We start from the raw sequence: 12,886 nt of genomic DNA on the forward strand, positions 1-12,886 counted from the left end.
TGGATGCGTATCACTGACAGATGCATATTAAGAGCAATATTCACAATATTAAACCAATGATACAATCAAATTGTACATAAATCATCAACAGCATATTAAAATTCACAAATACAAATTTAATAATAAATCAAACAGTTCACCCATAATTATACGAATATAATACAAACAACTTCCATTAAAATTCGTGTGATTACGAAATAATAAATTATAGACATACAACTCCAAAGATTAAATTTGTGTGATTACCTTTTGGGAATAAATAGATCTAATAGAAGGGGGAAATGCCGCAATACACACGACTACTCCGAACATGCTACTGTTGATCACAACTAATTAATGATCAACAGTAGTTTGGAATACACGCATGACTACTCCGAACTATGCCGCAATACACGCATGACTCAAAACTTTGGAATAAAAAGTGGTTTGACTAATTAATGATCATGAAGATAAATACTAATCATATGAATTCATGGCTATTATGACTGCCGCTAACTATAAGCCGACGAGAAAGGAATTATAATATATATCAAAACTTACGGCAGCACTGACCTTTCATAAAACTTATTAGGGTTAATATAGTTTATATACGCTTAGAAATTAAGAGTCGTATTTAAAATAAAATAGAGTTTTAAAATTTTTCGAACTCTAAAATAAAAATATGAGATTAGGAAAGTTTTTTTTTTAAATAAAAATAAACTATATATAAAATCATAAAATATTCGGGTATTACAAGTATGGGTCAGATCAGGTCAATTCGAGTTTTGGGTCTTTTTCGGGTCATGGGTTGGATCATTCGAGTCAGATTATCGGGTCTGGGTTAGGATTGCCAAGTCTAGAAGCACCTAATCAAGGACACAAATCACATAATAACAGCTGCCAGCAAAAGGGATTTTTTGTATGTTTAAAAGTGGATAGAGACGTAGTCAATAAGGCCCATACACTAGCTGCTGACTGCAGGCAGTATGGGTAAGGGTAACTTATTGGCTCTAGTGTTTATCACTCTAACCACTGCATAAAAATAAAAAAAGAATTATAAATATATTGGAACATTATGTGTAATGAGTTTGATGTTTTTTCATATTTTCATGTAAAGAGGTCAGGTAATTGTGTAGCTCACTTAATGGCGACACAAGTCCCACCTAATGGCCTTGAGCATATGTATTTAAACGATTTGCCGTAGGGTATCATTTATTCATTTCCCTTGCTGAACTTGATATAGGCTGATCTTTTGATTTCGAATATATGCTCTTTGAGCCTTTTCAAAAGAATATTGAAACATCAGTAATAACACTAAAAAGTTACTAACAAATTCGACACTGGTTAGCAACTTATGAGCTCTATGTACCTGATCTCAATCAACTTTCAGAATATTATAGACTTGGAACTTTGGAAGCACATCAAGTCGTCAGATTTCCCCTATGGTCAAGTGGATAAACATGCCACCCTTCCTCGTATTGAAGCATAGAGAATACTAAGGTGGAATATGAGTACACCGGAATCTGAGTACACCAGGAACGGTTCAGGCCTAGACTCCACTATAGTGCAGTGATGCAAGCTGAAGCCTCAGCCTGCAGGTACTGTAGGTCAATCCAAAGGTGCCTGCATCACGCTCTTTGCCTGTAACATACTCCGTTGTTCTTCCTATTTCACTCCTGTTAGTCCCCTATTCCAGGAGCTATCAACCCAAATTGTGCAATAAGGACCAAGGACAATTGTTGTCTCTCCGAATATTACCTTCTCTTTTCCAAATTAATGCTTGTTACTGATAAGGATTTCCCAAACGACCAAACCTACAGTCGCTACATGGTTGCATTTATAAATCATTCTCTAAAATCCTCTCTTCTCAAGGTCAAATGGGTAGTTGCTCTTCACAAAGACCTTAAATGCCCAAAAAACTAAAAAAGGATTGTAATGTTACATTACAATTTCATCCCAAAAACATAAAATTTACAATGGTGCTAGGAGTACAAATACAGTACAACAGCATCAAGAAGCAGAAGCAGCATCAAGCACAACATAAGCACTTAAGCAGTGTTTAAAAACTTAGTGTCAGTAAAAAAGGCAAGAGACAACATTTATTTAACTGTAATTATATCAATATTTATTTAACTGTAATTATATCAATATTTATTTAACTGTAATCTATCTATCTATCTATATATTATACTAAAAGACAAGCACCTCAATGTGAGGATGACAAATGTCACTCTCTCATTGGCTTATCTTATGTATAAAATATATCTAAATAATTTTTGTTTACATATTCAAGCATAGTTATTTTTGTTCAACTTTGAACAATAAAAGCAAGTTTCTATACATGCATAAGATTTATATGATTTCCTAACATGATTGAATTTTTAATAATAAAATATATACTTTCCAATACTGCAAATAATCCATAACGTCTTTCCAATCTTTATTTATAGTCAAGTTAAAGAATAATACTGTAACTAATTTGAAGCAATATGATTAAAGTGCATAATTAAGGAAACAAATATTTTGTATTTTGAAAGGCTAATATTGTTTTTTTTAATGAAAATTAAATAAAATCGATAGAATTTAGTTTGACGTCAATTGTGAAATCAATACACATACATTTAAAAAAAAATAAAAAATAAAAAAAAAAAAAAACAGATGTAAAGTAAAATATTGTGCACCAATTATAAAAGTTATCCTAAATTCAATACAAGTTATCGAATGAATACAAAAGTTTTTGTTAAAGATACAAAATAGTGTATAAATTAATTTTATTGTTTGTTGTACTCCTCGACAAATACTGAATGTTGAGCCGAAATGTCGTCTTATAAAAAAAAATATATAATCTTGAAAATAAATTTAATTTTAATCGGCCTTTCATTTTCTATACAATGTCTTTTACAATGACCTTTTGTTTTTTTTACGTAAACAAAATTGAACTAAAAATCAATCTAAACAAGAAGAATAAATGTAAATTGAATTAGACATTTGACGGGAAAGGGCATATATAAAATGTATTATAACTAAAACTCGTGTTTAAAATTGTAATATTCGTATTAACAATGCTATTACTTCCCTAAAAAAAAAAAAAAAAAAAAAAAAAAAATTGACAATGCTATTACTTATGAATTCGTGCATTGCTCATGTACTATACTAGATATACAACAATCTTTATTTATAGTCAAGTTAAAGAATAATACTGTAACTAATTTGAAGCAATATGATTAAAGTGCATAATTAAGGAAACAAATATTTTGTATTTTGAAAGGCTAATATTGTTTTTTTTAATGAAAATTAAATAAAATCGATAGAATTTAGTTTGACGTCAATTGTGAAATCAATACACATACATTTAAAAAAAAATAAAAAAATAAAAAAAAAAAAAAAAAAAACAGATGTAAAGTAAAATATTGTGCACCAATTATAAAAGTTATCCTAAATTCAATACAAGTTATCGAATGAATACAAAAGTTTTTGTTAAAGATACAAAATAGTGTATAAATTAATTTTATTGTTTGTTGTACTCCTCGACAAATACTGAATGTTGAGCCGAAATGTCGTCTTATAAAAAAAAATATATAATCTTGAAAATAAATTTAATTTTAATCGGCCTTTCATTTTCTATACAATGTCTTTTACAATGACCTTTTGTTTTTTTTACGTAAACAAAATTGAACTAAAAATCAATCTAAACAAGAAGAATAAATGTAAATTGAATTAGACATTTGACGGGAAAGGGCATATATAAAATGTATTATAACTAAAACTCGTGTTTAAAATTGTAATATTCGTATTAACAATGCTATTACTTCCCTAAAAAAAAAAAAAAAAAAAAAAAATTGACAATGCTATTACTTATGAATTCGTGCATTGCTCATGTACTATACTAGATATACAACAATCATGTGCAATAGTCTATGTTGTTTTATACATAATAATACTTTTAACTATAATTTAGACCTTTTGTTTTTTTTACGTAAACAAAATTGAACTAAAAATCAATCTAAACAAGAAGAATAAATGTAAATTGAATTAGACATTTGACGGGAAAGGGCATATATAAAATGTATTATAACTAAAACTCGTGTTTAAAATTGTAATATTCGTATTAACAATGCTATTACTTCCCTAAAAAAAAAAAATAATAAAAATAAAAATTAACAATGCTATTACTTATGAATTCGTGCATTGCTCATGTACTATACTAGATATACAACAATCATGTGCAATAGTCTATGTTGTTTTATACATAATAATACTTTTAACTATAATTTAGACTTTCAAATCAACAATTTATAATACAAAAATATGTACATGTCATTTTTATTAAACCTAAACATTATATAATAAGTCACATTGTTAAAGTTCTAATTATATTATTGGAATGTAGGTATGATACTATTTTCATGTACTTTACATTCTATGTAATTACGTATAGTATGAAAATTAATACATTTCGTGTAAAATAGTATGTGTATATAATATAATATTTTTTATAATATAAAAAAGTATATATATATATATAATATAATATTTTATAACACGGGTCCTCCATATCCAGTGTAGTCTCAATCACCACTACACCAATTGATTGTTGGTATTGGTGATTGAGACTACACTTAATTGGCAGGGAGGACCCGTGTTTGATCTCCGACAACAACAATTGAGAGGGGAATGAAACCTAACAGCCCACAACTGATTCTCGAATCCGAATTAGCTTAAAGGGTGAACCGGATAGAACACCCAAAAAAAAAAAATTGATCAAGCAACTCAATGCATATATGACGGGAATTAACTTATCCTTTATATATCTTATACAAAACTCTAAAGTCTATAATTTTTTCAAGAAATAATAATATTTGTAAATTTTTGTTAATATGAAAGATATAAACCCATCAAAATGTATATATAGTTAATTTGTTTAATAACTTATATCGAATGCGTAATTTTATTAAAATTATTTGCATGTAGTCATTAAATGTGTTGGATGTTGTGTAGCTATGCAATGTTGAAAACTTTAGTTGAGCTACTTTGATTTAGTGATTGTCAGTAAAAAGATATTGACTTCGATATTGAAATATAATAGTCTAATAAATTCTAAATAGAAAAATTAAAACAAAAGGAAATGAAAATAGTAAATGGCTTTAAATATGAAATAAACATAACCTTTTAAATCAATTTAGCGAATTCAAGAGACAACTTTAAGGCTTTTAAAAATTAAATGGGGGAAAATATATGTAAAAGAACATTTTTAGAGATATAAATGTCCACGCACTATTATAAGAGTTTTGTTAACCTTTTTATAATTAAGGTAGGGACAAATCTTAATATATACTCTGTATATTTTATTTGTATAAAATTATCAAGATCCAGACGACCATACCTATATATGAAGTATTTGTGTTGTATAGTGTATTTAATTAGCTGTTGGTTATATGACTATTATATAATATATAGTTTTTGGCACAATGCTTAACTTAGGAAAGATATAAGGTTATTATTGTGTCTATAAATTTGGTAAGTGCAACGGGTCAATAAAACATGTATATAGTAGAATGATTGTAGCTACTCATGCAGATGGTATGATAAGAAAATTTAAGTAGTTTTTTTCTCAACGGGATATATAAATGAATTAGTCCACTTCTCTTATATAGTTATTTGGAGTATTATTCAATTATTTTTCAACTAATAAAATAACATTATAAAAAATTAAAAGAAATTCAAATAACATAAAATACTATTCAAATCACGTTCCTTTAATTTTTTTATTGACCATTAGTAACCAAGTCCTTTATTAGCAATTGAATTACCTTTGTTTTTATTTTTATTTTCCCTAAGAGTTTTATTATTTGATTTATAAACCGTGCATCGCACGGGCACTATGCTAGTTATATTAATATTTTTTAAACTGGAATCATATAAGGATGACAAATGGAAGAACATGGATTATTATACTCCCATATTGTGCAAACAAAGACGGAAAATAAAAATCTGCAAGTTCTACTGAAGTTTACCCAGCCAAATTAACAAAACAAAACCTAAGAACTAAAACAAACTCCTAGAAATTAACTAATAGAACCTAAAATCTAAACGTAAATCCTTCCAACTTAGCAAAAACCCCGCGATGGATGTATGAAAGAGGAGTTGGGAAGAACAGGGTACAACCCCGCGAATGAATGTTGAAGTTATAGATTAAACATATATTTAGTATTCATAATTGTATCTTTGCATGTAATATAGGTGTTGTTAAGTATTTACAGGATCATCCCTGTATCTTATTGTATTCCTTTGATCCTTTCATCAATAATAATCCTCAATTAAATCTGCTGATAAATTAAATGAAAAGTTCATACAATCATGTCAACAATCGACTACAAAGTAATAGCAAATCATTAAGCAAAGCCCATGTCCGAAGTTTAAGCATGTGAGAGAAGGTGATGGAAAAACAGAAATCTTTACTTGAAATCTAGCACATAAGAGATGAGATTTCGAATCAAAATGATTACGAGCAATATGAAATGAGCAGTATATGAATGTATTTTGACATATATATACAACTTAAGGTCACATACAACAGGAACGTGATCTCAACGAGGAATAAATCTCTTACAACATAAGGGTTGAAAAGTACTGCTCGAATTCCTGATCAATTGTTGGCTTCTGTCTACCCATATCTCCCTCTGCATCCAAACGAAATATTGTCTTTAGAATAAAATATTTAAGTTCTCCACATATAATCTGGTAACTGAAAAACTAACAGTTTTGAAATTAAATTTAGTAAGACATAAGAGTCCGCTACCATTGTGATTCTAGATTGTGCTTCCTAAAAGAGTCAAGGCTAAACAGCCAACATGTTATTTCCTGTGAAGTGTGAATTCAGATCAACCTTTCTTCCTTATTTGTAGTGGTGAAAACTCAAGCTAAATTCTACTAAATTATGTCTAAGGCTTTAAACACAGGAGTTATGTGCAAGGTATTAGATAGTGAACATGTTACACTAATACAAGTTTTCTCTTATAAAGAATGACTAAATTACCTCCATCAGCAATCCACCTATCTGACGACGGAATCCCACTGGAGGAAAGTAACCCTTCAAGTTGTTCAGAAACATGTGCCTTGCTATCCCTATAATACTGTGCGTCGATGCACTCCTCCAGACAGTCAACATCATACCACCCAATAGTACTCTCCTGATGAGGAAGATGGTTTTCTTCCATATCATCCCCTTTGACATTGAAAATTCCACTCTCTAGTGAAAGGGAATCAATTCCGGATGTGATTGGTCTTGAATTAGCCCAGGAAGTAGAAGCCTCATCATATGATTCCGTCCTTCGAAAACCTGCTTCAAAAATCACTTCCGTAGATGACTGTGAACCTCCCGGAAAGCTATTGCTGTCTTGAATTGATTCAACTAACACGTTAAGTACTTCTGCATCCTCTTCATTCGCAGATCGTAATGATCCACATTCAGATTCGTCAGCTGCCTCACAGCATACATGCTTTGGTGCAGGCAGGCCAAAGTCTTCAGCAGCTCCAGCTAACTGTTTTCTTTTCTTCAAGTTGGAGCCAACAAGTTTCATTTTCTCAATTTAATGAAGCTCTGGATAAAACAACCAAGAATATTTAAGAATCCAAATACCTATCACTAAGCTCAAGGAATATGCACCAAAAAATGTTAATATTGTGTGCCTGGACAGCACTAAAAATGCAAGCTGTGTAATCAACCAGCTATAAAAACGTGACAACCTAATTAGTTGAAAGAAACAACAAAACTGTGTCCTCAAATGTCTTAGACACTTAAGGTGGTGGTATTTTCACCATTCCATCATATGGCAGTATGGCCTATCACTTTATAAATTGTAGCTCAGTCAAACATAAAATAGCCGATGATCATATCATATCATATCATATCATATCATATTATATCATATCACCGTTAGCAAATTTCAAGATTCTTCCATAAAAAGAATTAGATAGGGCTTTTGTCGATATTCCACCATGACTTTACCTCAAATCCATGCGATTTGTGCAAACGCCATATTATGGTGAAGCATAAGTTTCATACCCCAACATTTGTTTTCTCCTTTCATTGATTTTTGCAAATTCCATCCTCTGAGTTTACATTTTTACCTCAAAGCTTGTTAAATTTCTAAAAAAAAAGTACAAGATTATCACTAAGATAACCCCGCAATTGTTTTTTCCCTCAAAACTAATATTAGTGACAAGATTTCACATATGTACGTACTAACCGAGATGACATCTCTCCTATGCCGAGCAATGTTTATCTTTCCAGTTGTATTCTTCTTTCAATCCATGAACTGGAACTCCATCCTTTAGTTTTTTCCAAATAAAATAGAAAAAAAAGGTGGATTCCGAAAGTGAAGGAAGACTGCAGCAACCCTGGAAAACATAACCCCAGCATTTTGAAGGTGGTTTTTGTCACTTTTCTTATATATGTTAATGAACTGAAAATTATTATGAGACACACAGTGATGTCCAGGAGTATATACAAGAACGTGGGAGTCAGCAGTGCTTATAGAGAATCTTGTAATTCATGAACATCCTAGGATCTGATCTAATCTAATCTTGTAACATCTCATTCTCTCGGTAACACATGGTGGGCTAGCTCAGCTTTTAGACGCATGCAAGCCTACTGAAACGAGCAACACAAAGATGACTACAGAATGTGTAAAAATTATATTGGACAAAAAAAATATCAACATGATTTTGTATAAACAATCCCTAGACCATCAGCTAGAAAGCTCACAAGTTCCATTCCTTAATTTTACATCTCACCAAACCAGCATGATGGCTAGTACTTGAACAACAAAAACACCTGAAAATTTCCAAAGAAGCTACAAGCCTACAAAGAACTAGTCAAGAGGCAAAACAATGAGAACATTGATCATATATCCAAGAGTATGTAGCAACAGCCATTTAAGTGCTTGGCTCAGTCTACTACATATTAACAATTACGGTAGTTCCAAGTAGAAAGGACTTTAGTCTAAGAGAAGCTCCTAATGATGTCATTGTGACGGAAAAGAGATGTGGTGGTTCAGATTAGCTTAGTGGCACTCCATGATAAAAAAACTTAACCAGGGAAAAAAGAAGATTTTGAAGAATGGAAATACAGTCCTGTGTTTCCTGTGAGTTGGAAAAATAAAAGTCCCAACTAAGAGAAAAATCCCCGGGGCTCTCCTTGTGGCGTTTGAGTCTATCTTCAATTGGGGTTGATAGGGCACCATCTAGGAATGTTGAGGCATTTGTAGCTTGGACAAAAAAAAAAAGGTGAAGGGGAAATGAATTAATGAGCATCAGAGGCTGGTTCTTATATCAACATGTTGGTAAACCTTAATAAGGAATTTGATTTTTGAGAGCATAGCCTTGCTGCAGTAGGTTTTTAAGCTCTTTTATATAAAGCTTTTGTATTATTCGATCCATGAACTTCATTATAAACACCGGAAATTTTCAGGTTTTGTAGGTAATGTCACATAGAAATCATTAGAGTCCATTACACAATGAACTCATAAATGGCATAATTTGTCTACAACAAAATACCTTACAAGATCTACCACAATATTTTAAAGTTTCACACTCCCTGCTCATATAGAGATAACACCAGCAAAGAAGGTATGTGTATGTCACTATGCACTACAAAAGCACACTCCTAATTCACCTTGATGAAGGATGAAGCAAGAATTGATGCAACTTAGTTTCAAACTGAGGTAAAAAATGGAAACAATAGCCATACAAGATACAACACTGAGTTCCGTGAACAGAGGAAAGAATCGAAAAACTCAAACACAAAAACACAGACACAGACACAGACACAGACACATTTTTTTAAAGCAAACAGGTAATAGTGTCTCTCCGTCCCTATTTGCCATATTGCATTTTGGGACCTCCATTTTTATCAATATAATTATATAAACCTTTTTATTCATACTCAAAAGAGGTAATACATACAATATCATTCCATAATTTTCAGCAGATTTTATACTTATATGAAGAGGCTGTTAATGATGAACATTTAACTTGAAATCAGAAATTTATTGGAAGACAGCAGAATCAAAAGCTTGATGAGTTCAACTTTCACAGAAAGTTCTTCAGTCTTATCAGCACCACTCTAATAACTTCAATTCCAAGTTGACAAACAATAATTTATTGTAAAATTTCACCTACAACCCCATAAGTTTAACGGATTCTACAAAGCATCAGCTGCTCATACACAAAACTTTAAAAGCTCATACCACTAAATCAGAGTGCTCTCACTTCATCAGACATAGCCTAGATCAACCCCACATTTTATAAACATGTGAACTCTTTTTGTATATCCATTACACAGACAACATATGTCTGTTGGTACAGCCCTTTGGTGAATACATGCTGTTTTAAGCTTTCTCTTAGTTGACACGAACCTATAAACGACATAATAAATTATGTGTACAAGACTAATATTTTGAAGGTAGCTAGTCGATGTCATGATAACATGAAGGAGAGAGGATGATACTTGTGCTACTAACAGTACTTGTTGGTTGTAGTCTCAATAGTAGTTAGCACATTAAGAATCACCTTCTCAATCCTTCATAGTAGTTGTGCCCCCAACCTCCCCAGTAAAAGTTCAGTTTATGCAAGACATACTTGATCCGAAACTGCATCTACATACTCATGTATTGCAATACCCTCCAGAAAGTTTGTATCCAAACGATTGACACACGTGACTACGTGAGGTATGATGGCAAAAACTACCCAGATATTAGCACTAAATATACAAGCTTTAGAACACTTTCACGAATAAAGTGAGCTGTTTTTAGGATAAAATTCTATGTCTTATAATCACAAAATATCATGCTTTGAAATACTATTGCCATAGCCACATTAGAATGAATACTCAAACAAATCCTTTTTCTTAACCAGGAAACGAAATATAAAGCAATACATACTAATTTTGATGAATACAATAATAACACTTTACAATAACAAGGAGTATAACAGTAATTCAGAATACATATAATAATAATTCAGAATACAACAACAACAACAATAAAATGATTTGGGGTTGGCTAGCATGAATCGTCGTAAGGAATCGTACAACGTAAAAAGAGACATAACAAGATATTCAGAATAGTAATCAAAATTCAAAACCTTACCCCTGTACTCTGCCATGAATGTATGCTTGTTTGAGATTTAATTAACAGTTCAAAGATATCAAATTCGTCGCAAATCACCTTAAATCCTGCATAATAGAGATAATTCAATACAAACTATTTGGAAAATCTATAACTAATACCAAGTACTAAAACAAAGTCAGTTGACATCACCATTATATAAATGACAAAATTATTCAAAATTCTTACTTATGATTATTTACTATTCCATTCACTTTTATTGCAATACTACAGCACATTTCGTAACACTTTCATTTGAATTTGCTTATTAAAACTTTTTTTTTTTTTTGAAAACTTTTCTTTTCTTTTTTATTTGTATTGAGCTTTTTATTAAAAAAAATTATTTTGTGATTAGTACAATGTAAAATCTTTAATATGAGTAATATACACATGGGTTTAATTATTCTCTTACGAACAAATGATATTTACAAATATTTTCGTGCATCGCACGAGTACTAACCTAGTTCCCGGAACAAGTCAATGAAAATCAAAATCACAAGCATAAGCAAAGAAAAAAAAAAGTTTAAGCTCACCCCACCTTGTGAATCTGGAGTTTAAGTAAAGAGTTGTCTTTTGCAATTGAATTTCAAAAACCAAGATGTAGCTAGCAATTGAAGAAAAGAGGAATTGGGGATTTTGTTGGAATTCGATAATGGTAGATTTCTACTTGTTAATATTGAAGGTTGCTTACGAGTAATTACGATATCTACTGGACTGTTCTCTCAGTCCCTCCCACGTGAATACCATGTGATTTATGGATATTTTCGGGGACAAAGATTTTGGGATTTGAGATTAATTCTACTTGTCCCAACCTGGCCAAATTTGCTTCATACAAATATACAATCATACGTAAGATCGTAAGAAACTAAGGAATTTATTGAAAATAACTAAATAGAGCTGAAATGAATTATTTATGAGATAAGAAAATTAGGAATTGAACTTAACTGATTGGAGTTGAACTGAAATATACTGAATTGAACTGAACTGAAATTAAGCTGAGCTGAACAGTACCTAAAGGTCTTGTTTATTAATTAGAGTCAGGAATAGCTCAAGTGGTTAGAGCTCTCCTCCGGTTCTAAGAAATCTTAGGATCGATGCTCATCACACCTGCTAGTGGCTCTATTAACACCAAAAAAAAAATTAGAGTTGCTCTGCTGATATCTACTCTATTTTACTGTCACATATTCAACACTATTGAAATCATCTCTACTCTGTTAGAAGCTCAAAAGAACAAGGCCTAAGTAGCCTAAGGTTCAAAACTTCAAACCTTGTACATGACCCTTTTTTTTGTAAAAAATTTGCTAAAAATAATCCTAACTATTATTGTTGTGTTCAATAATACGATCTAAGCTATTTAAATTACTATCAACATCACCACCTTTTAGAATATTTAGGCAAAATAGTACACTGGTATCTTGAGGACTATAGTGTCCAGATGCTCTCTTAGTCTCTTATAATTAATACTGATTGTAATACCACTCATGATTTCCTTAAAGAAACTTAATATATTATTCATACCAATAAAATGCATCTTTTTTTAAGGAACATGTATGCTAAGATACTTCTTAAAATAATTTATGGTCAAAGTTTGTTAGGAATAGTCCCTGTGTAGGGTAAGTGAGTCCCGTGCTAGGGTTTGAGTGGTTTTCTCGAGAAAGTATCGATTTCTCTTAGATTTCTCAGCAATTTCCATCAATTTCTTCCTGTTTCTTCCCAATTTATTCTGAATAATTGCAATT

The 12,886-nt window shown here is 31.1% G+C and overlaps 1 protein-coding gene across 1 annotated transcript; it reads right to left on the reverse strand.

Annotated features, from left to right (window-relative positions):
- Nucleotides 1-6,460: 6,460 nt before the first annotated feature.
- On the reverse strand, nucleotides 6,461-11,851 carry LOC145609259 (uncharacterized). Its single transcript, XM_081664786.1, has 4 exons — nucleotides 11,686-11,851; nucleotides 11,130-11,215; nucleotides 7,016-7,579; nucleotides 6,461-6,659 (listed from the first exon to the last, which is right to left on the reverse strand). The coding sequence occupies exons 3-4, from the start codon at nucleotides 7,557-7,559 to the stop codon at nucleotides 6,586-6,588; spliced, it is 618 nt and encodes a 205-aa protein (XP_081520912.1). The 5' UTR covers nucleotides 7,560-7,579; nucleotides 11,130-11,215; nucleotides 11,686-11,851; the 3' UTR covers nucleotides 6,461-6,585.
- Nucleotides 11,852-12,886: the final 1,035 nt, after the last annotated feature.

Source organism: Chenopodium album, chromosome 23 (genome assembly GCF_948465745.1).
Source record: "Chenopodium album chromosome 23, dcCheAlbu1.1, whole genome shotgun sequence".
Lineage (NCBI taxonomy): Eukaryota > Viridiplantae > Streptophyta > Magnoliopsida > Caryophyllales > Amaranthaceae > Chenopodium > Chenopodium album.

Coding starts and splice junctions, on each gene's coding strand:
- LOC145609259 (XM_081664786.1), bottom strand. CDS start 7,559: ATGAAACTTGTTGGCTCCAACTTGAAGAAAAGAAAACAGTTAGCTGGA. Junction 6,660..7,015: donor TAGGTGGATTGCTGATGGAG/GTAATTTAGTCA, acceptor GTTTGGATGCAG/AGGGAGATATGGGTAGACAG.